Source organism: Sitodiplosis mosellana, unplaced genomic scaffold (assembly GCF_009176505.1).
Source record: "Sitodiplosis mosellana isolate CC-2019 unplaced genomic scaffold, AAFC_SMos_1.0 Smas_scaffold_1, whole genome shotgun sequence".
NCBI classification, from domain to species: Eukaryota; Metazoa; Arthropoda; class Insecta; order Diptera; family Cecidomyiidae; genus Sitodiplosis; species Sitodiplosis mosellana.
In genome coordinates this window covers 14,751,240-14,776,467 of record NW_022595244.1, presented here as the reverse complement: position 1 = coordinate 14,776,467, position 25,228 = coordinate 14,751,240, and the positions used below count along the sequence as shown (strand labels likewise).

The 25,228-nt window shown below is 35.1% G+C and overlaps 2 protein-coding genes across 24 annotated transcripts in view; both read right to left on the bottom strand.

The window, feature by feature from the left end:
- The window catches only part of LOC129565585 (protein CREBRF homolog), a 32,028-nt gene extending 18,349 nt beyond the window's left edge, over positions 1–13,679 (bottom strand). For 2 of the 21 annotated variants that reach the window (XM_055440750.1, XM_055440620.1), the window contains exons 1-4: positions 13,545–13,613; positions 12,734–13,111; positions 12,398–12,645; positions 10,228–12,183 (exon numbers count right to left, since the gene is read on the bottom strand). The gene's annotated coding sequence lies outside the window, so the exon portion shown is untranslated. Of the gene's footprint in view, positions 1–10,227 lie in introns of all 21 variants that reach the window. The other 19 variants (XM_055440613.1, XM_055440656.1, XM_055440627.1 and 16 more) reach the window with 16 other exon arrangements.
- Positions 13,680–19,583: 5,904 nt separating this feature from the next.
- Positions 19,584–25,228, bottom strand: part of LOC129565528 (uncharacterized protein DDB_G0284459) — a 51,298-nt gene continuing 45,653 nt past the window's right edge. The window contains exons 4-12 of one of the 3 annotated variants that reach the window (XM_055440509.1): positions 23,163–23,631; positions 22,752–23,006; positions 22,274–22,460; positions 21,969–22,146; positions 21,680–21,792; positions 21,451–21,586; positions 20,811–21,347; positions 20,412–20,678; positions 19,584–20,241 (exon numbers count right to left, since the gene is read on the bottom strand). In XM_055440509.1, the coding sequence (XP_055296484.1) occupies positions 20,099–20,241; positions 20,412–20,678; positions 20,811–21,347; positions 21,451–21,586; positions 21,680–21,792; positions 21,969–22,146; positions 22,274–22,460; positions 22,752–23,006; positions 23,163–23,631 (2,285 nt within the window). In that variant the 3' untranslated portion in view covers positions 19,584–20,098. Of the gene's footprint in view, positions 20,242–20,387; positions 20,679–20,810; positions 21,348–21,450; positions 21,587–21,679; positions 21,793–21,968; positions 22,147–22,273; positions 22,461–22,751; positions 23,007–23,162; positions 23,632–25,228 lie in introns of all 3 variants that reach the window. The other 2 variants (XM_055440518.1, XM_055440526.1) reach the window with 2 other exon arrangements.

Genomic DNA, 25,228 nt, shown 5'->3' with positions numbered 1-25,228 from the left:
GTTTGATTACACAATGAAAGCGTTTGTGCTCTCGATTATCAGCGCCTCGATTTGTTCAGCTCCAATAAGCAAATTGAGCGCTTATCCTATTAAAATAGACACCCAAAGAATACAGAAAGAAATATTACACACCGCAGAAACAATACACCGAAAATTAAAAAAAAAAAAAAGATTAAGAAGCTAAAAAAGGCAGCAATTGACCCAATTTTCACTTTCAATATTTTTAACGCAAAGTACACACTACATGTGATAATTTTCAACGCAGCAAAGAAGAAGCGTGCAAAAATGAATAAATAACAAAAGAGCGCACTCACAATCGAGAGAGTGAAACGAGAAAAAAAAACAGAAGAAGAATGTGAAACAAAACATTTATAATCGTTCTTCGAGAATGTGTCGTACTACGAATGAGAACGCGCACCACTCTTGATTCAGTTTTGTTTGACGCTGACTATCGTTTCTGGTATCTATGTTTAAATTGTTCATCATTCGGACCGTTCTATTCGTACGAATCTCAGCATCGAACGGGCAGGTTTTAAATAAAATTGCACGCATAAACTTCCGCAAGATCAAAACATTATAAAATAATTTGGCTATTTTCGTGTATTTTGATAATGCAGATACGGTGTGAAACGGCCGTGGCGATTTCAGAATGAAAATGACGATGACGACGACGACGACGACGACGACGGCATGACCGACCGATGATCTGCGTGTGGTTGAAGTGTGGCAAAAAACCAGTTCCGTCGCATATAATAATACAACCCAATCTCTTCGATTTCTTTTTCATTCGCCAAATAAAACACCGAATCGGTTGAAAATGTCTAAAAATAATCACAATCATACACGTGTCTCATTAGCTCCCACACACTGAGTGTGCCATTAAGCACCGTGTATGATTTATCATTGTTAAATCAGAACACCACCCAATATCGTGTGCGCGCACAGACAATCACAAAGCCATCATTTCGCCTAAATGAAACAATGTGCATCGACAAAAGCACACAAAAGCCAAATTGCGCGCTCATTTTGAGTTTGCAGCTACTGATGCATTTCGTGTTGACTATGTACGACAATACCGAATCCGATTGATTTGTTGGTTTGTTTGTTTGCTGAAAATGGTGTGCCCGTGTATGTGTGTGAACGTGTTTTCGTTCAATCAGATGATTTCATTACTATTCATTTGATTTGTTTGTTTATTTGTGCTATTGCACTGTGTGTGTCAATTATCCATAATAACGTACGAAAATAAGCGGTTCACACGTATGCATCGAATGCAAGTAAACACGATGTTCTCTGTGTTTGTATTCTGATTAGATGCGTCTTCAAAATGCATAAATTTCGCTTGCACGAGCGCCGTTCAAAATTGTGACGAGTCGCTCGAAGCGAAAAAAAAACATCTCTGGAACACGAGCCAGCCTCTCGACGCAAAACAAGCAATTGCAGTTTTGCAATGTGCATGCGCCTTGTGGCAATTTCCGATTATATTCATGACAGCCGTGTAAAAACCATTCGATTTGTCCTTTCAAGAATATTTTGATTGTCTTTTTTGTTTCGTCTGACTCACTCGTGAACATTTCATTGCTTCATATTGTTTCAATTGCTTTCTAATTGAATGTCCGAGAATGAAAACGCAACTTCTATTCACAACACATATAAGTGAAACAAAAATAAAAAATTTATTGAAATGAAACGACAAAATCGAATTTTTTCAAAGTGTAACAACAAAAAAGATTTTTTTAAAGTGTAACATCGGTATGTTGTTACACTTACTACATACCGATGTTACACTTTGAAAAAATTTGATTTTGTCGTTTCATTTCAATAAATTTTTTATTTTTGTTTCACTTATATGTGTTGTGAATAGAAGTTGCGTTTTCATTCTCGAACATTCAATTATCTTCTTGTTTGAATGTGCCATTTATCAAGTCTGTCCCAGGGAGAGCTTATAAAAATAACTCACACATGCGTCAGCCATTTGATTTGGATTTTTAATCTCTAGACATTAAATAGAAATGCAATTTATCAATGGAAAAATCTCGAAGCGAAAAAAAAACACACGAAAAGCAACAACAAATCGCATCGAATTCGAACTAATGACATTTCAGTGGGCTTCGAGCTATTCGATACAGCCATTGATTAGTTAGATTTCAATAAATTCTAATTAGGCCCTGTTCAAACAGCCGAGGAAATTATGAAAATCCGATTTATTTGAAATTGAGTGGAACAATCGTGGCTTATATTCTCGTCCAATGTGTGAGTGTGTGGATTGTTTTTAATTAAAAAGGCCACCTTCTGATCGGCGTCCAGTAAATTACGGAAATGAAAACATATTCGAAATAGAAATGGTTTGATCGTTTGCATATATATATATATATATATATATAATGTTATGTGTGTTTTCGTGTGTGTGTGGTAGGCACATTCAAATTGTTTCAGCTGGAACCAAAACAAAAAGCAGGTGATGATGAAAACATTTTATAAATTTCATTATACGATTGTAATCTCATTTGACCCAAGCTCACTATGACCAGGGCCCGTAAACATGTGTTCAGATTACAACCGTTCGTTTTTCTTTGTAGATCAGTATGCGTGTGCCTGTTTGTATGAGTGCATGTGTAGTTGTGTGAAGCATTTAATTTTATGTGCCCAATTTTATGAATACCTTTAGCGGCGTATATAGTAATCGCGTATTAATAATGATCATCAGCATTTGTATTTGCATGTGGACGATTGTTTAATTTAAATAAATCATCGCCGTTGTCTACATACGGTATGTCTATATATATTGTATATACAACAAAGCGATACAATATGCAAATGAACTGAACTCGAACGGACGACACACACGAAACACGTACATTATTCCATACTAATGATCATTTACTAATACCCACACAACACCACTTCACATCTTTCGCTCTCATCTAACCAATATTGAAAGCGGTTTTGCTATGCGCTCTTCGGTTCAAACGATTTTATTATTTAAACGATTCGAGATAAAGGCAAACACGCGCTCGTTTCGCATATTTTCTATCAGTGTTTTTCTTTTCTTTACTTTTTTTTTGGCCCCATGTATAGACATACTCTGTCGCTCATCATTACATTTGCGGCCGCCGTCTAAGACTTTGACAATTTTATAATCGCCAAAGATTAGGGCATTTTTCAGGCACAGGGCATCGCAGCTGTCGCCGTTGACAAATGACAATTATGCTAAGTCTTTCCCGGAAAGCAGACATTTTAACACCCTGTCCGAGCTCATCTATGATACAATTTCCTTTTGAAGCGCTCAATTTCAGTGTAGGATTGTGCGTATTTGTACGGTTGTAGCATGGTATTAAATGCTCAACTTATCTGGAATATTCATCTTGAAAATGCAAAACGTTGCTCCGGCTGATTAAAAGAAAATTAATTCAAATTAATAGGCCTACCTATTAATTGGCCAATTCTCAAACGAAGAGAATGTTTCGTTTTCAGGTAAAGTGAATAGGTCTTGTTTTATTTTGTTAGCTGTTCGGTGGGGACAAATGGTGTGTCCAACTTTTCTAGCTTCGATTGTCAGCACCGTCAGTTTATATATCACATCTGTTTTTATTGCCATGAGTCAATGTTTCCTCTCCACACACACACACAGAGACACACACTCTTAATAACAAAACACGTTAAATGAGATGCAATAAACCCATCAGTTGAGGTAATAAATATGCAAACAAATTCTTTTTAATTTTGTTAAAATTGAAAAAAAGGCAAAACAAAACAATTTTTTAGTAAAGTTTCTCATCGCATTTTATGGGTTGATCCTTGGTAGCATCGTAAAAATCACGTGAACTGAACGAATATCACGCTCCGTAAATTCGGTGAACTTTACTCAAAAATCCCATTCGGAGTACATCTACGAATATTGATGAGGCAAATTGGTTTCAAAATAGCATTTGCAAAGTTGTCGAATCCCAATCATATTTTACAATCTATCTGCCGAGTCAAACAAAATGAGAGGAAGAAAAATAAAATCAACTCATCGATTCGAATCACAACAAAATCTGCCCCAAAATCGGAAAGATAAAGCATCGGTGCGAATAATGCTGAGAATATGGCTATCGGATGGAACGAAAGGAGGAGTTGATATTGTGAAACGATTAAATGGAATTCATCCAATAATAATCACATAAAGCACAATACTTAATTGACTTCGAATATGAATCGTTTTTTTTTTTTGAATTATTTTGGTGAATTCAGCCCGCTCGTTTTTTGTTTATTCGTTTTGCCCAATTCTGATGTCATTTCGAGTATACTCGAACTCTCTTATTTTCATCCTGTGTTCGATTCATCTATACGTACATATGTTATATACAGATGCTATATGTCAATCAGTCAAAAGTTTATTGCTCTATTCGAGAGTGAGTGCGAAATGTGGCTGAACTAATTAAGCATGCTTTTCTTCGTAGTGTGTATGGGTTTACGATTTTTTTTTAATTTTTGGTTTGCCACACAAAGATTTATGAGCCTCTGTTTTTTATTGTTCGAATGTGTTTTTCCCTTTCTTTCCTTCGGCCATTGGCATTTTCTGGCGTTTATCGCATTATGAACGATTGTTTTTGGCTGTGCGAAACGTGCGCGAACACAATTCTTTTCCCGCCTCTCTCTCTCTCTCGCTCTCCGTCGATTGTATGTTTGAGTGTGCTCCGATTTGAGCCGAGAGAATCGAATGGTCGTCGGATTTTATTTATCACTACGAACTTTTTTCTGGCTGAAAAGAATTATATGCCTAAAAACTTTGTAATCACTTGGAACGAAAAAACAGTCATCAATCTGATCAGCAGAAGGAAATGACCAAGCGAAACGGCTTTCTCCTTTGACCGAATATTTTTCTATGTTTGAGTCACATCTCTTTTTTTGTTGTTCTTGTTTTCAACTTGTTCTCGCGCTCGTCGAAGTCATGATCACACATTTATCACAGCGATAAATCACAACAACTCGTGCATTTACTCGACTCTAAAGAGCCAATCATGTATATTGTGTGTTTGTTTTAAATTGTCAGCTGTTTTTTTTTCTACATTATGTACAGCTGAATTGAACATGTGTTTTAATGTATGCTGCCATTCAAATAGGTTTAAAAGGCACTGAGAATGATTCGAATGCAAAACATTTGGACGATATTCTGTTGAGCATCACTTAAAATTGACTGACAAAAAGAAATGCTTAACTTAATTGGAAGGGAACAATAATTCAAGTCAAAATATATTGACTATTTCACTTTATTTACAGTCAATGCAACGAATTAAAATGAAATTTTGGTTTCATATCAAACGAATGTTCGCGTTAGAAGAAAAAAACAACAACCAACAGCCGTTTCATGACTTCACAAATGGTTTTTAATTTTAATAAATCAAGTCAAACGAACCGACACTAGCGGAAATGATATTGAATGTGTAATGGAATCGTCAAGTCAGGCCAAGAAGAAAACAACAACCAACAATATTATACCTTATCAGAAGACATAGAAAATTCAACTACATATTTAGAGTGAATATTTTAGTAGCGATTATCTAAATATAAATATATATTTATCTGTACTGAAAATAAAATGCCATAAAATCGCATACGAGGGACATGTATATTGAACAAGCGACTGTGCCATGTCTCCCCTCATATGAATATTGATATCAATTTTTATTACTTTTCCGTACACAACGTGTCAAGGGAAAGTATAGGAATTGGTCCCGAAAACTTTTTTCGCAAAATTAGCTCAGATCATCATAAATACTCATGAAACGCGTAGAAAACAACTTTTTGAAACACTTTTCCGTTCGTGTGCCGTCGTTGTCGTCGTTGTCATCGTTTTCGTAGCTGTTTGTTAACACGATAACTCAAAAAATAATTGAGATAATTCAAATCTGAAAGTCCCAAAAGTTTTGTATCCAAAAAACTTAGTTTAAGTTTGAAGATGAGCCATTTTCGATTTGATCCTGGGGTACTTGCCCTAAGAAAAACCTCAAAAAATTGACACTTTTATTTGGGAGGTACCTGTAAATCGACTTCGATTGGCTTCAAACATTCTGAGGTTTCATTTTTTGGAGAAAAATAAGATTCTGAAAGTTTCATGTTGATCGCATTTGCAGAAGTTTGATTTTTTGGCCGACATTTTCTTGGAAAAAATTGAGGGGCAAAAACCAAACTTCTGCAAATGCGATCAACATGAAACTTTCAGAATCTTATTTTTTCTCCACAAAATGAAACCTCAGAAAGTTTAAAGCCAATAAGAATCGGTTTACGGGTACCTCTCACACAAAATTGTCGAAGTTTAAGTTAAAGTGACCGATTTTTCACTTTATTTTCATTATTATATTTTCACTGCCTTTATTTCAAGAAGATTCACAAAAAATAACCAAAAGTACCTACGGACAACGCAGGTCAACGGTACGGAAAAGTTCGGGATTACCAATGTAATTCTTTTTATTCGATTTCATTTTTGAATTTATTAATATTAAAAATCGAATAAATTGAATGTGTTCCAGTTCATTAAATGTTGTTCTAAAGTTGGCGGGCAACACTTGAAATCAAAACATACACACAGCGCCTCCGTCTGTGGCACATGTGTGTTTGTGTTGGTTTGTGAGGAAAAATGATAATCGAACTAATCGAGTTGGCTTTTGTGATTTACATTTGCGCGCGTACACGACAGAGAGACGAGCACAAGAAACAAGTCAATTGTGATTTGAGTACGACAACTACCGAGGACGTGATAATGTACCCAAGTCACATACGCATACGAAATCGATGAGTGTTTTTTTTTTGCTGAAAATACGTGAAACTGCTTTTGATTTCATATCACACACGAAACGAAACAAAATGAATCGAAAGAAGAAAAAAATCATTTCCCATGTCGTTACTAAAATTCTCAATTACAAATGTTACGATCGTTAGCATTTAAATTGCGCTAATTCATAGGGCAATTTATGTGTGTGTATTCGATCGGTTGTCTTTCAAGGCGACCTGTTTGATTATCATATGTTTTCCGTCCCATTGTGACGTAGCTGGCGACAGTCACACTTAAAAACTATTGAAATACAATTTAATCATATGGATTGTTATTGTACGCTTCGACCGCACCATTTGTGTGTTTCGAGTGTGTGTCGACAAAAAAAAAACATCTATTTTAAGCAGCATTTTGTATCACATCAATATTATTAAAACCGAAAAAATGCTAATAATAGCCAAGACAAGAAATTTGTCCGGAATGTATTTATTTTTCCTCAATAAAATTGTCGACAATGGAATTTGTCGATTTGGGTGTTCAAAGTATAATGTGCATGTGAAATCAATTACAACGAATTGAAACACGCGAGAAAAAATGGGCAAGCAGTGAACTTATTGTGAGTAATCGAATGATTGAATGAGAAAAGTTTGACTGGCTTTCACAGATGACTAACTAGCAATAGTTTTTGTGAGCCCCAGAATTATCGTCTTTATTTCAAATCGGTTGAATTTTATGTTCGTAACATCCGTTCACAAATGTTTCAATTTGATTTTTTTTATGCGGCGATTCAAATGCAGCGAAAAATGATGAACGTGAAAAATAAGAAATAAAATTTTGCCCTTAAAATGTGATATTTTATTATCATTTTATGTGCTCATTTTTTCAGATGACACATAAATTCATGCTCATTATTTTAGTTCTTTTTTTCCCCAGCGATATTCAATTGCAACATCTTCCCTATTTGCGGAACCCGGGCGAAGGAAGTAAAATGAAATCTATTGAATTCCGTGAACTGTTTTTCCTCTTCTTTATTATGCTATTTCCATTCGCACTACCCTCCAAAATTGTAGCCCACGGCACTAAAACTTCATTTTCATTTCAATAATCGCATAATAGCAATCAAATCTATATGGAAGAAAGCATTAGAAAGACGAACAAAACTCATCTTTCTTTGATTTTTATGTCCTTTGTGTGTCGCTTTGACAGTGGTACTATATGGTTTTTTTTATGTTCAAATGTACTTTTTATTAGTTTTTGTTTTTATACCCATTGGCGATGTTTGTGCGCTTCAGCGAGTACGGATTCGATTTTTCTCTTTTGGTAAAGTACACTACAAAATGCACAGATAATCCTAAATTTACAGTTAAAACTTGTCTTTTATTACAATCGTCAAAAATTACTACTTATGTTAGTTTACGTTGGGTTATTCTCTTTTTTTTTTCACGAATTCATTGATTTCAACTCTGATCAGCGAACTGAAAATGGGCACTGAAAACGAAGGGATGAGAACAATGTATCACCGCGATTCCATTGTGTCGAATATGGATCATACAAGCGAACACACAGAGAAAGGAAGACAAAACACAAAAGGTACCGCAAAAAATCGCGTATTGTGTGCGATGACTGTGGCACACTATGATTCTTTCTTCACGCATTCAATATCCTTCACGTGAATCAGAATCCAACTACGTTCCCATCCAAAACTCGATTCCTTCAATTGGAACTCAATGGGAATTTCTTTGAGATTCTAGTTGGTCTCTTGCCATATCCATTGACCCTATTTATCTTTTGTTTCGTGCGCTGCTATTGTTCAAATGGAAAATGCCAACTATATTCTATTACTCTGATTCGTCTCTGGGCCAATTGAACGAAATCAAGCAATAGATCGAAAGAAACGAACTATTCACATTGAAATCGCATTGTTTTCTTCTCATTTTCTTATTCTTAGTCTTCCCTTTATGGCTTCCCCTCGGCTTTTTACCGCCGCGATCTACCGTTTTGCTCGCTGTGTATGTGTCAACCGGCCTAAACATAATAGAGCAATTCAATACAATAAACGGTGAAAAGAAAACAAAATACACGTACAGCACACACATATATTCATTTGTTCGTTCTTGTTGTTTTTTCGGTATGCCGTCTCTTTCGTTCTTTTTTCTTTCGTGCGTGTTGGAAATCCTTGCAAAAGGTGATCCTTTGTTCAAATAGCAGCAGCCGTAGTGAACAGTGAATAACAAACAAGTTTCCGTTCCCTTCGCGAATTGTTTATCTTTTACGTGCGAATGTATGCGCTATCTCCCTCTCTCTTCATTGGATTGTGTGTGTACCTTCTGTTTTTCGATCTCATTTCATGTTCGGGTTGGATTTTTTTCTTTATTCTTCTTTCAACTCCTTGTTTTGTTACTACACTTATTTGCTTTTGTGTTGAGCGCAGGTTTTCGGGGACTGGAGCTCGCGAGAACAGATGAATGCGAAAACTGGTGGAATGAAGAAAACACGTGTCTCTTCCGTGCTACCTACCAATCTTTTCAAATCACTTTAATCAAACTATATGCCGAATTTATTTTTCTATTCTATTTTAATTCTTTTTCTTCTTCTTGAACAAAAAAAAAGATTTTTGAATGTGGATTGTGGAACCAATTTTGACTAGCATTTGGAATAATTTTTTTTTTCTGGTGGACTATCATTTTCGGCGGAACAATTTTCTCTTCTTCATCGGAGTGAGCTCAAGACACAGAGCAACTATTTTGTTTCTTCACCCCAATTTTTTTCTCAAATGTGCGTTGTCGTCCCACGGTGCGACTTACTATCATTAAACCAGTTCTATTGAAATGAGTTTACATCAAGGTAACTGCAGCGATCCATAAATAACCATAAGCACAAGTCTCATACCGTCGCGCAGACATAAATTGAGAGAAAAAAAAACCGTATGCTAAACAAAGAAGATGGCTAAAACCTTTTCGCCGTAATCGATTGTTTACATCTCATAAAGTACAAGTCGTTAAAATAGTTAAGTGAAGAAAATGCCACATTCATGAGGTGCGCGCGCGTTCGTAGCGCATACACACAAACAATTATCTTATGCAAATCACAATAAAACATCTAATTTCCATTTGGAAAACCACTATTCACCTCCATTTCGGATTTGTATATATATATCTACTACAGTGATAAACTCAAATTTCACGATGTTTCACACGTAATGGCCTGAAACTTCATTGTGACAGACATTCAACGGTATCTGATTCGGTCAATTCAAAACTACACTTCTCTATCTGAGATTCAATTTGAAAATTTGAATTAAAAAAAAAACCTTATGAAATGCACACGTTTTTCAATGAACTCTCAACAAAATGAAAAAAAATATGAATAATTTTCACTCATTTCTTAGAACTAATTGAAATAGTTTCGTCAAGAGAAAAAAAAACAAATCGGCGAGAAAAAAAAGGTGATTAATATTCAAAATGTGAACTTACCTTGTTAACAATTCAACAGCATAGCTTCAGAGGAGAAAATGAAATCAGAAATTGTTTAGCATAAGAATTGGGTGGTAGACGGTGTGTGAGTGTTTACCGTGGTGATCAGACTAATCAAACGGTTTGTTTGACTCTCACTCTCTCACAGTAGGTTTCCGAAGCAAACAGAGTCTGCTGTTTTTTCCTTTTCACAATTAATACGAGAGAAAAAAATGTGCCGTTTTCCTCTCTTTTAGCTTATCGTCTCACCACTAATCACTTTCACTCAAACTATTGCAGTATCAATGAAATGTCGAAAATAGAAATGTCTTAATCTCGTATCTCAATGTTTGTAAACATGAACTTTATCTCGCGATATTTATTATTTTTTGCAAATGTGACACACACACAAAAAATATATCAGTATATAAAAGATCGGCGGACTGGCGCTGATTCAACACGCGAACTGCAGTGAAATTTTCCAAATAATATTTTTATTTATTGTTTATTTTAGTAGTGATTTGGTTCTTTCTCTCAATCTTTCATTCGGTCAGTGTCGATAAAAAAATCTTTTCTCGAATCTCGTTCTGTTCTTTTTTGTTTCTTCGGTTCGAATTTTCCACGGTGCTGTGTATTTTTCCGTGCGACTGTACCGCGAGCTAACCACGTAATGGTATGTATTCCGTTCAAAGTGTGACTCAATCGCTCGTCTATGGGGTTCTGAGCGATGGTATTTCTTTCCACCGTTGATATATAATACCGATTGTCGTAAACAACTCGCTGTGTACTGCTGCCGTTGCACCGAATTTTATTTTCCACTATGGCTCACTCTCCGGTCGTTTTCTTTGTTTTTCTTCTGCAGACGAGAGTGCCGAGCACACGGTGCACGGGTATGGATGTGTTAGTGCGTGTAAGTATTTAGTTCTCTGTTCGTACACAGTGTGCAAAATATCGCCGTTCGTTTCACGTTCTTATTCTTGTGAATGGAAACATGTGGGGTGAATTTTCGACAACAAAACAACACTCGCTCTCTACTCGTCTATGTAACAGACGCTGATGTTTTGTATAATTTTTGGTGGATATTTTATTTTCGCTTGGCGGAATCGGTGCGCATGCGTTGTCAACAAGTACCAATGCACGACTAGTGTGCATGCATATATATAGATGCAGTTATTTTGTATAATAACTACCCTGTTTTGGTACAGAAGCGCGTCGTTTCTCCTTGTGTTTGACTTTGAATTTACGTTGTTCAAGGGAAAAAGCTGCTTATGATTTGGTTTCCCTTTTTTGGTTGATGTGAAACAATGGCGTCTCGTCTCATGGATTTTTCTTCAATTTTTTCGCCGTTCGATGCATGCAAAATCATAAGATTCACGCCTACTAACAACGAATACCAATTCACTGCTTGTTTTCACAAAATGTCACACAACGTTTCGTGAATTATTGTCATTTATATGTATGGTCACACACGCACACATACATAAAACGTTCTATTTAATCTGTAAAAGAGTATACAAAACAAACTCAACTGTTTTTTATTGATGATGACACAATACACTACTGTAAATATCGTCACATTAGCTCATTTGGAATACTGCGTCTTTTTTCCGCTTACACACAACGCACAGCGTTTGTTTTTCGCGCGGACAAATTCACCAATACCGAAACAAAGAGATGATTCCGATTCTTTGTGTGTTTTATGTATTCAACGAGCGTAAAAACTCTTCTAACGATAGCGTGGTCTATCGTTTCTTTGTTGCTCAGTTTGCGTTTCTTTTCGGTCTGAAACTGCTTTGTTTTGATTTTGAAAATATGGAGTGTCTTTTTATGATTGCTCTTTCTTCTTCGCCGTTGTTGTTGTTGTCGTCGCCGTCGTTTTTCTTGATGTAGCGTTGTTTATTTCGCGCAGATGATATTTGCTCTAGGATAGCAATTCTACATATATGAAGAATAGCGATAGCACACCGTATATAGATTCTATAAATGTGGTTATAATAACAACAACAAGAAGAGGAGGTGGAAAAATAAGAAAAAAAAATCGTATGATTGTATGTACTGTAATATAGTTATATCATTTATAAGTCACTATTTTGCTTCAATTTCTACATTCACTTCGAAACTTCGAATGACTGAACTGACCGAACCGAACAAACGAACGATTCGTGTCCACAGAACCTATTATATCACTTACTATATGAATGTGATTGTTCTGTTTAGTTTTTTTTCGCATTCGTTCTATTGTATGTGGTCGCCGTTACTCTTTCTCGTTCAATTCTCTCTCTCTCTCTCTCTCTCTCACTGTTTTTATTTGCTGTGCTGTGTTGGTTTGCTCGTTTTCTAATGGTTGACTTCTTGCAAACACACAAAATGTGTGAGAATGTTGGAATAGAAATTAAATTGGTTCTGCTTAGATTGTTCACACCTCGATGAACTTCGAATCTAGAATATATTTTGAAACTTTTTTTTTCAACTCGCTTCGAAGCGAGTGTGTTCGCGTTATGCAAAGTTGTTATTAATGTCCACTCACGGTGTATCTTGGTATTTGTTCGTTCGGTTGCACAAAACACCACACTCAGCCTGAACAACTGATTCAACTTGTTCGAAAATGATCACGAAGCAAACTCAAAAATATAAACACAGTATCTCACTGCGTGTTTGTGTGAGTGAGTGTATTTCTTCGTTTCGGATGCTGTTTGGTGTGCAACGGAATTTCGCGCGATTTTTTTCACTTTACCAATGGCAATTTTATTCAATTTAATGTCATTCGATTGAACTTTTGTTCATAAATTTGCTTGTTGATTGCATTCACTTTGCATCGAGAGCTGAACACTTTTGTCACTCTCTCGCTTCGTTTTTTTTTGCACTGTCACTAACAACTTCAAACGTTGATTGTCGATGAGACACTCTGATGGTGATAACATACAAAAAAAATTATCAACTGATTTCTTTCTTCTTCTTTTTTTTCTGTTAACGAAACTTATGAAACTGTTCAACTGTTTATCAGTAAAATAATGTTTACAAAAACTGATAAATATTTCGATTAAACAGCAACAAAAAACAATTATTTCTCTTTGAGTGTATAAAATTTTCAACTCAAACAAAGAACATGTGCTCAATTTGCAACAAAATCTTGTTATTATTTCAATCGAACTTTTTGTTTCACAATTGTCACTTTTTTTCTTTCTCTCTGCAAATGTCCATAAAATTCGCAAATAAAATTGATTGTTCTTTTTGTTTAGTGTCACTTGAAAGCAATATTCATGCTATCGCAAACAGAAAAAAAAAAGTTCCGTAGTTTGTATCAAAGTAGTGCAAAAATCGCTCCGTATGTACGTTACAGCTGTGTTGTTATTTATTCTCTGATCGGTTTTGTCGGGAGCGTGTTTGTTTTTGTTATACACAGGAGAGCGTTGTGAGGCTTGTGCTTGTTGTTTGACTTCGGGGCACTTGAACAACATGCGCGCGCACGATCCACAACATCGTCGCCATCGCTTCGGTCAAGTTCGCGCCATGCCGAACGCTGATGCATATCAAAAATCCAAATGACTGTACTCGAGCGCGAGCAAACGACAACGACACAGCAATATGAACACAACGAGCGTACGAAACGATGATGATTCGAACGAAAGCGTGTAAACAATCACTGAATTGTGTGTATGCCACACAACTGATACACGCATACATTTAAACGTATAATATACGTACGTATATACTTTGAATATTGTATGATGTCAATTTCCATTTGGTTGTTGCCTGTGAGTGTTGAGCATGAACGTGTGATATATATATATATATATATCTCTCTCTTTATTTCTCGTTCTCGCACTCGCCTCGCAAAAGGAACAATCGAACATTCTGAACAAAACAAAAACATTTCATTTACTGCGTCGTTCCGTTGGTAGTTGTACAAGGAAATGTATGGCATACAGCTTGCACGTGTTCGACTGTTTGTGTGGTGGAGAATGCATGCACGGGGTGATTAATAGCTAGTTGGTTTCATTTAACAACGTTTGCCAATCACACGCTACTTACGATTTTTTCTGCTGTTGACTCATCATTTTCACGTCATTTGCATTTCTATATTCATTCTTTTTTTTCTTTCTTTCACTTTGAACGGAAATTTTGTCGCTCGCAGGTAAAAGTTGTTGTGGACGAATTTTTATTTCATCAAAAAATGATTCATGAAATCATATTGTTTATTTTCTTCGCAAATACGTGACAACGGCAAATTTCATTCATATTGTGAAATTCTTTGAGTGCCTGTTGAGCACCCTGTAGCACAATGAGCACATTTCATCGTTGCATCTCACTCTCTCCAACATTTTTCGCTGTTCATACTGCTCACTCCTTTGCCTGACAAACAAACAAACGTATTAATCATAGCAATTATTGTACTGACATCAACTTCTCAAGATAATATTACAAGAAATCATGAAATCCACATTCACACGTCGATCCAAATGCAAGTGGCAGCATGCTCAATTGCTCATGCATGAGCAACCATGGTTTCAATATCAAGGAAAAAAAACAATCGAACAATGAAAAATCAAATTATATTTTTCGAGGAAAAAGACAAAGACTTTTTTTTGTTGGTTTACATTGGATTGAGCCACGTGATAGTGCTGTGAAGCCATTAGAAATCGAAAACATTTACATGAAAAAAAAAATGTGTATTGCCCAAATGGAAGCAAGCGCATTTCAATCGAAAATAGTCTTGAAAAAAAAAAAAATTATTTTGCCACATTGAATGCCGACACACGAAAGAAATTCTATGTGCAATCCAAAAGGAAAAACGTGCTTCGCGCTTAATTAAATGAAAAACTCCAATTTTGTATTCATTTTCTGTATTTTTTTGCTTTTTTTACATACAATTTCATTTTTAATATAATAATTTATAAATAATGCTTGCACTAAATTTGTTATTATTTATGTTTTTTTTTTGTTTCCAATAATCGTTTCTCTCTTCTTTTTTTTTTCATTCTGTCGCATTCTATCTCTATCTCAACTTCTGTTCTCTGTTCCTTACTTTAAATTATTCGCCACATTGGAAAATTGTCCCATCGTAATTCTAATGGATATCATTTGACTTCGTTCTGTGTACTTATTTATTTTCTTCGTGTTTTGTTTTTCTCATTGTTTTTACTTTTTATTCTCATTTTACAATTTCTTTCGAAATTGCATCCATTCACATGTTCTTCACCTTCTTCTTTGACGTTGTTGTATCTTCATTTTTTGTTGTTGTTTGTTTTGTTTTATTTGATGTATAACTCTTAAAAATGCTTTTAAATTTTAGTAAATATTTTGTGTTTGTATTTTTTTTTAAGTTTTTTTTTCATCGATTTTCTCGTGTGTTTTTTTTCTTGTCATTATTAAAATTTTGTTTAGATAGTAATATATTGATAGTAGTTCACATCAAGACATAATCAAAATATTGTTTTATATTCAGAATATTTTGCTAAATCATTTTTTTGTTGTTGTTTCTTTGTTTTTTGTTCTAACTTCGTTTAGATTTGTTTCATTTTCAAATGCATAGATTTGAAAATTGACATGTGTAAAATGGTTCTATATTCATGTTGTTGTTTTGTTGTTTTTTTTTGTATAGCTTACTTTTTTTCTTACTTCATTTGTTTGTAATCCCTTTATAATGGTAGATTAGTGTATTCTTCCAAATTGGTTTTACTTCTTTTTTCATTCAGTTCAATATCTTTTTGAAACAAAACGAAAGAAATTATAGATTTTTGTGTAGCTATCTGCTTTTCAAAGATAAGAATTGGTTTGTTTCGATTAGTAGAGTGTAATTTCGTGTGTGTGTGTGTGTTTTGTTTATATTGTTGATTGATGTTTATCTCTTCATTTCCTTCTTCTGTCCTTTGGACGTATGAATCATCATCATTTGTTTTCTAAACGTTACCAATTACGGAATAAATTAAACTTAAAAACGATAAATTCACTTTCGTTTGTATTTGTCTTACAAAACAAAGAAAACGCAAAGGAAAAAAAACATATGATTAGTTATGTCACATGTAACTTATGTGTGTTTGTGTGGGATTCTTTTTGTGTATGAAGGAAGGGATACGTGCATTTGCATTCTCAATTCATCCCAAAATAGCGCTAGTTGAGAAAAAAATAAACAAAATCGCGATTATTGAAATTACAATTGCCCAATTTACATTGTCTTGAGAAAAGCAAAGAAAAAATATATGCTTTAATGTATGATGTCAATTTGTTTTTTTTTTTTTTTGTTTAAAAAAGAGAAGAACATTTAATTACAGAGAATATAAAATATGAACTGTTTTGAACCTTTTTACAATTACAATAAACGTTAATGAAGAACTGTGTATGACATTTTTTTTTAACATAATACGTATAATTTAATGAAGTCTTTATCCACATTTTTCTCAGAATTTTTGTGTGATTGTTATTTTTGTAAATCAATTTTTGTGATTTTTTTTTCACTGTCAGTTTTATCAGTTTTTTTGGTGATTTTTCTCCAATTCTTCACAAGCACGCTTATGAGCGTTGCACATGTGTTTAGCTGAATGGATTATTATTAAGTTTTTTTGGTGATTTGATTTCACTGTTTTCAGATTATGTTTTTGCATGGGATCAGGGTATAAGCATCAGTGTCCTCATCCACTCATTTTCAGATTTAGCTTTGTTTTGTGTGTGTGTGTGTGTGTTAATCGTTCTAAATCTATGTTCTATTTTCTTCTTTCTTTTAAACTGTAATTATAGAAATTATTCACTGTAGTGTTATTTAAATGGGTTGATGTTGCACATGTTATCTTTTGATTTGAATTCGTTTAGCTATTTTACAGAAATCTCCCCCCGTTTATTCTTTCTCACACATCATCAAAATTATCCCTTTAGATCGTTTCATCAGATTTTCTTTCAATTTTAATATGCCATCGAACTAGCGTCCAATGGGAACAGAAAAGAATTTTGGTTAAATAACAAAAATATATACAATTAGTGACATTGACCAATGGATTGAAAGCGAAAAAAAAATTTTCTAGTTCGCCGACGAAAAAAAAATTCACAGAAGTTAGAAAAAAAATGATTGAAACAAAACGAGTAACCGAAAAAAGATCACTGCTTATCTCTCATATCTTTTCTTTTTTCTCAGTCAAAAATACATTTGCCTAATTTAGAAACCATCAATTATTCACTTTTGTTCTAGTAAAAAAACACATCCCAATATTTCATTTCATTTTATAAAAAAATTCAACAAATTTCGACCCATATTTTGTATTCAATTTGTTCGTTTCTCTCCTTTTTTCCACTATCATTCCTTTTCTCTCTCTCTCTCTCTCTCTTTCTCTCAATTTTCAAATCTTCTACGCAGAAAATGTTAACTAAAAGTCTTGTTTAGTGTTCTCGTTTTTTTTTCATGTATAATTTTCTTATGTGTTCGTGCGTACGCACAGTAAAAACCATGTATAAATAGGATAAGAAATTCCTTATCTATATCTCAATATCGGTTATTTGGATCTAGTACAATCTAGAAGATCTAGTATAAAAAAATGTTTTTCTTTTTTTTCATCTTGTTCTTGTTATTTTTCTTTTGTATATGCGCGAGCGTACTTTTGCGAAAGCACTGAGGAAGTAGCGGTGCCAGTGGCAATTTTGTTTATTTTTCCAATAAAATAAAAAAGAAAACCGAAATTTGATTTTGCATTCTAGTAGAAATGGTTGAATTGTCCCCGGAGACAAAAAAAAAACGAAAGATCGATTCTATCACGATGACAAGTTAAACAAAATTTGAAACGGCTGGTTTTTGGTATGAGTGCGTTCATATGTGTTTGTTTGCGAGCGAGCGAGTGCTTTGATTGTGTTTTTGGGAAGTGCACTCATGGTTTAACATGAGGAGCGCAAATGAGAAGGGTCACATTTTCTGGATAGTACTTATTAGTTTTTTTTTTATCTTTATATGTCTTTATTGTTAACTCTGTTTTGTTATATTTTGTTTTATTGTTGGCCATTGGGCTAAAGGAAATCACTAACGTTGATTTTATGCTTTGAAAGAGTCTCATTATTTCGCAAAAATAAAAACATGCCTAAGGTTGCTGCATCATCATCTTCAATATCAAACGCTTGCATCCAAACAAACAATGATAAATTCCATTGAGATGAACGAATTGCATTGCGATCATTGGCGCTACATGTCGTTTGCATGAATCGTTGATATATGTTTTGGTTTTCTGGTTTTCTGCTTTTATTTGTTACTGATTACATAGACAGCGATTAAGGAAAAAAAACGGCTACTTGATTTGATTCATCTCCATAAAGGTCTCTCCTTTGTCATGTTGCTAGTTTTTTTGTTGCTCTATTTAAAACATCTATAAATACACATATCGAAGATTGTATATGCTCCCATCAAATGACTACAAAATGCATCTACGGAACTAGAGTAACTGCTGCGGCGACGGCGGAGGCTGCTTTGTAAAGCATTTTTATGCGCTTTCGATGGGTCGAATCGGTTTCATTTTATCCTTGTTTTTAGTATCTTTTGAACGTAAACATTAGCTGAACGTTCCGTTCAAATTGGTTATAATTCAGTTCTGTTTGTTTTTATGTTATTCTCATGATTTTTTTTTTATTGTCATTCAAAATGCAATACATCCGAGAGAAGAAAAAAAAAGTTGCAATGAATGCCACGATTTACAATCGATGGGCCATTCTTCATTACTTTTCTTTCGTTTTGTTTTCGAGCGGGAAGAGTTTTGTTTTTTGTTCGTACAACGAAATCATTACTCGTTTTGGTTTCGTGTTTAATCGAGATCTATCGATGAAATGTTTCACACTCAATGTTTGTATTGTAATTTGGCTTTGGACTAACTGATTGGAACTGAATCTCGTTCGACTAAATGCTCCGTGGACAAAGTATATATATAATATAAGTTTGTGTGTGTGTGTTTTGTAAATAATTTCAAACATAAAACTGCGGACGAAGAAAAATTCGGAAACATTGACCTATTTTTTTTTGCTTTAACTCAATTAAATGTAATTCTGTATGCTCATCATTCACACGTTTTGTTCATTTTCTTCTCCCATTTTGTTTTTCTTCTCTTGTGAATATTCCCAAAATATTCAGGTACAAATGGCTGGTATTGAGTTCTGAACGTTTGAACGAACGAAAGAAAGAATTGAATAAAAATTATTTTAAAATCGTCACACCATTTGCATTTGCATTCTCTATATATGTTTTGCATGAAGAACTGATGCGTTTTGTTAATGTGATGTCAAAATGACGTCGCTTTCAATATCATTTATTACTCGGTTTTGTGTGTGTGTTTTCGTTTCAATCCGATCTTAATTCTGGATGTCAATCGTTTTATTCACATAAATTGATTTGCCTTCTTTCTCTGTGTTTATCATTTATTTTTTTTTTGTTTTATCTTGTTTAAATAATGTAATTTAGATATATATATACTTTTAGATTGGTTTACAATTTTTTTTTATTATGTTGTTTTTTTCCCTTTCTTACTTATTCTCTGTGTTAAAAGAAATATCAAGAAATTTGAAAGAAAACAGCATTTCCTTTCCTGAATATATATGCACATACATGAAGTGTGAATATTTCAATTTTGTTGCAAAAAAACACAAGGTTCACATTTTTTTCTATGTACATTATCTCAAATCGATTATCCGTGCACCGAAATAACATTTCAATTGCCGGGATTTTCTCTTCAATATACAGCTGTTTCTGCATAGAGACAATAATCATCTCTAGTTAACTCTGCATCTGCATCATTCTTACTGTGTATGTGTGTGTGTGTGTGTGTTTGTGTGTGTTGCGTTAGTTGAGTGATTTTACAATATTTTCCATGCAGTTGGTTTCTTTTTCTCTCGCTTTTTTTTGTTTGTTTGTTTGTTTGTTTTGATTTACAACTTATGTAAATGAAAGATTGCTGGCAATAATGTGTGCTAAGTTATTGCTGGTTTGTCCCTGTGACGATATAACGATCGGTGTGGTTGTAGACTGTAACGGTGTAACCATGTGAACTGCTCGATTTGATTGATTTGATTCAGCTCCTGTAAAACCGGCAATTGAAAGAAGAAAATCAAATCGAGTTAGTTTCAACCGTGTTTGTTTCTCAGAATGTCTGTCTGCATATAGGTGCGTTTGACAGACGAAGATGAGGAATAAGAATTTTTTTAAAAAAAAATGTTGCATGCACCTCGTTTTATTTAGGAGTGAATACCTTTGATAATCGCTAACTGTCCGTTGCTGCGGTATAGAGCGGTGCCATTTGTGTTTGGCGGCAGTATGTTTAGCTCAGCTCCGCCCGGCAAACGGGCCAGTTCGGATGTACCATTTGTCATCGTGCCATTACCAAAGGTCGACGTAATCACTGGCGTTGTTAGGTTCGTCGATGCACCACTCACTAGCAATTTGTGCAAATGAGCTCCATTTGTACCGTTCGGCAAAGAATGTTGCTGATTTTGGACGACATTACGTCCTTTAATGGCTGTATTTGGAATGAGAGGGATACAGAGAGAAAAACAAATAAAAATCAAACGTGTTAAACTTACATTATTCCATAAATTTGTTTCAACAAATTTCGATTGGCTTATAAAGTCAACAATTGCATCGTACATACCGTTTGAATTGCTCAACTCGATGGTGGCAACGCCATTTGGTGCTGGCCCAATAACACGCAGTGTTTGAGTCGGCGCCAGCATCTGACTGACCACTACCTGAGACAGGGTCAATTGTCCCAGTTTGGTGTCTTTATCGACCAATGTTATGCCACCATTACCATTAATCAGCTTAATTACTTTTGTCGGTGGTTCCGAGGAAGTGGAAATCGATTCGGTTTTCTTGATTTGTTGTTCTTTGGAATTGTGGTCTTGATGGCGGATGCCATTCTTTCCGTTTGCTACACTTGGTGTATTGTTGCTTATGATTTGTAATCCATTTGTTGCGACGGCCGTTCGAATCGTTTGACCATTTACAATACCGTTGGTGATTGGCTGGTGAATCAAATTCAATGGCAATACCGCAGCTGCATTTGATGCATTCAGTAGCGCCGGTGAAATGCCATCAGATGTGGATAAATTGATGGCAATCGGTGTATTGTGCGCTTTTAAGCCATTCGAAATGGCAGTGAGACCATTTGGTAAGATTTTTGGAGAATCTGCAGACAGGCGAAAAGGAAAAACGACACCAACAATTATTATTATTCGTTTCAATATTTCAATAAATTGATATTTTTCGTTCAAATTGGTGACGACGTTCACCTGTGATGGCTGAATGCATGTTTACGGACGCCGATATTGGGCTTGAGGAGTGTGCTCGTTTCGGTGACGGCGACGATGCATTTAGGATTGTACTGTTGGTCGTTATCACAGGCGAAATTGATGATGCCGACTGCAACTGTTTGAATCACGAGGGAAGAAAGAAAGAAAAAACGGTGTTACAAATGCCAAAGTTCCAGTCATCGAAAAATCAATATAAATGAATACTTACAGGAACACCAGCTGCGCATGGTGAAGATGCAGTAGCAGCACTTGATAGTGAGCTTGTTGAACCATATCTGACACGACTCGGCAAAGAATGCTCACTCAATGACTCCGATGGCACTGTAACAAATCAAATCGACGATTTCATTTAGACTATTTTTTTAATTCATTTACAGATCAATTTGAACGATAAAATCGCTTGAAATTTTCATTGAAAATGATGTAAGCGAATAAATTCAAGTCGTAAATTGGGAAAAAAAGAAGAAGAAGAAGAAATGAATTGATTGTACACAAACCTCTTTCCCGAATGCCGTTGCTTCCTTCATTGTCTGGCAATTGAATTGTACTATGCATATTATCGAAACGGGTGGACATCTGATGGCGCAACATGTCGAGCTTTTTCTCTTTGTCGATCTTCTCTTTGGCCAAACGTTGACTCTCTTGTTCGTGCTCTTTTTCCTTTCGCTTCAATTGCTATAATTCAGCGTGAAATGAATATTTTTTTTTTTAAATTAATAATCCGATTACATCGAATTCTGAGGAATCCAATTATTTTTCCATTTTCTTTTTCAATTTGCATATTGTTGTGCGCAATACTTACCGAAATATATTTGCTTGCATTTGACAGAATCAATAGATTTGATGTTTTCTTCTCTTCTTGCATCTGCGGGAGTTGGCGCTTCAATTGTTCGAAACATTCTTTGAGGTGAGCTCGCCGATTTTTCTCCAATTTGTTGTGTACTTCACGTGTACCGGCCCTATGAATGGATGCGCTACGTTGTGTACCACTATTCATGCAATTTATAATGTATCTTACATGTTAAATGTGTTGGTGATAATGAGAGGATGAAAATGCATCAAGATACATAATGGTTTTTGTCTCTTTTTTTTCTGTGCTTCTTTGGCCAACCAAAAGGATCTAGTATGCCTGTTTGCTCACTTGTTATGGTCGAACAAATTTTCAATATTTGACATTAATGAACGGTTTACGACGAACCAAAAAAAAAACCCAACCATTATACATCTTTAATACATGTATTTTGAACCGAGACACCGAATATATCTAGCCTCATACTTACCCATTGCTATTTGAACTAATTGTACGGCGCCTACTATTTGTTGCATGTGTCGTGGGAGTTTGCTGTTGTACAGCTTGCGGTGGTGATTGTTGCAAATGGTGCGTCCCATTCGAGCTGTTGCCGTTACGTTTGTCCACGTAACCATTAATTATCGGCGACTTTTCATAAAACACGTGATTGTTATCCCCATTCACATGGCTTCCATTTGAATGAATTGTCAGCACACCATTTGTTATATGGTGTGTTGTTCCATTCCTACACGGAGATGCAAACACATGCACACAAAAATAAAAATCAATGTCAACAAATTAGCAATGAAAACAAAACAAAAAACGAGAAAAAATTCATTTAAAAAAAACAGAGCCCGAATCGATATCCGATGCAAATAAATCAAATGAGATATAAACGTACATGGATGATGAAGATGAGCGTCCGCTCAGGTTCAAATTGCTGGAGTTAGCGCTGCTGCTGCCGCTTAAGTAGCCGCTCGATGCGCTCAAATTTAAGCTCGACTGCGATGAGTCTTCACCTGTTTGCATTACATGATTGTTGATTGTTGTAATTGGTTTTAGTGTTAAAGATGTGCTACGGCTACGCGCCAAATACATTGCATCGTTAACAAAGTAATTTGCTTTTGGTCTTTTCTGTGCTTTTGATTCGAGTGGTGACAATGATTTTGATTTGACCAACGGATTTTCGTGTGGTGACATTGGCATATTGTATGACAATGGTAAATGATCTGGTTGCATCAACATCGGATGCGGTTGATGCAACATGTGAAATCGATCATATTTTCGTGGTAGAATGCTTTCAGTTGAATTAGATAATATATTCGCATGTTCAGCATTGATGTCATCGAGTTGCTGTGAAATTGGCTCTTCTGAAAGAATTCAATTCAGTGTTTGTTTGTTTGTTTGAATCTTTGATTTTTTTTTTGTAGCATACTTTGATATTATGATTTTGCATTTTAACTTAAATGAACGGAACACAATGAATGGAAGTTAGAATGTGAGCTTTTTAAGAGATGAAGTGAATCAAAAGCATGAGTCCATAGAAATTATACAATGCGAATGAAGTGTGATGTAAACCACCAAAGAATGCTGAGCTTCTGAGCTTTGCACTGAGTATTTCCCTCTCCGGGCTACTGTAAAATACACATCCTTATCATTCCTCTCCCCCAATCCTCTTAAGATGTTGTTATTCAAAATGTCCTTTTCACTTAACGATTCAAAAACAATGTCGAACGCAACATGATTCAATTGAATGGAGAAAAAAAAAACAATTTACCAACTCTGATTACGCAAGAGGCAATGGCGGATATTATCGTCATCGTCGTCGTAAACAATTCATTGGAGAAATAAAAGAATCCCCATTGGCATTTCCTCTTTTTTTCTCCCTAATAATGCTATTTATTCATTTCAATTCGTATAAGAATGACGCAGTAATTGTCCTCAGCGGAAATTGTAATAATCGGTTTTGTAATTCATTTGATTACATTTTATGCTTTAATTTTCCGCCAAATGTATAAATCTATTTGAAAGTGCGATGGAAAACATGTTGAGAGCCACGTGAGCCAAGAAGCACGCGGCACCATTTTCTAGCCTCACTAGTATCTATTTGAATAACTTTCATAACAGGTGCACAAATAACTGGCGCGGCCTGTATATACATAACAAGTTGGATAAATCTCATTTTCTCTCCTACACACGCATTCTCTCTCTCTCTCTCGGTTTGTTTTTCATTCGCTTTTTTTCTATGTATCCCCGTGTCAAGAACACAGCATTTCTGCTGCTTGTCGAAATGAAATTGAGAGGATATAATTTCCCTCGAAGGAACTACCTAACAAAAAATTTAAAGGATTTGGTTGGTCATATATGGTGATGAAGCGGGTTTGACACCTGAACTCTTACGAAAACCCTTCACTCCGGCTATTTTCATTAATTGGACGTAGTCTACACAGACCGATCGTCGTTCATTTCACTGAGTTTTCGGTTTATATAATGAGACAATATAAATGCGATAATCAATTAGCGTGTCGGTGGTAGATTCAGACGAATTGGACGAGCACGTGTCTGGATATACTCATGCAATAGAAGTTTTAATAAATGTAAGTAGAGCCATGAGCTGCACTACATACATATTATCAAATAGCATTGACGCTCGATGATCGGTTGTGCAATCACTCACAATTTCAATATCTGTCAATCCCAGTCTCAAGAAGATGATACAATTCGTGAGTCCGAATTAGAGATGATCGCAGAGAGACAAGATAAACAAGTCTCGTCGTTTACTATGGCTTAGCGCCTCATTTCCAATGAAAAGTTTCAATTAATTCAGTGACACATCAATTTGTGAAGGTTACATCGCATACAGCCAGAAAAGTATGCCAATATTTTCGCAATAAAAAGACGATATTTTCCATTTATTTATATGTTTGAAATTCTAATCGACAGACAGACATTCAGTGTTCATTTCAT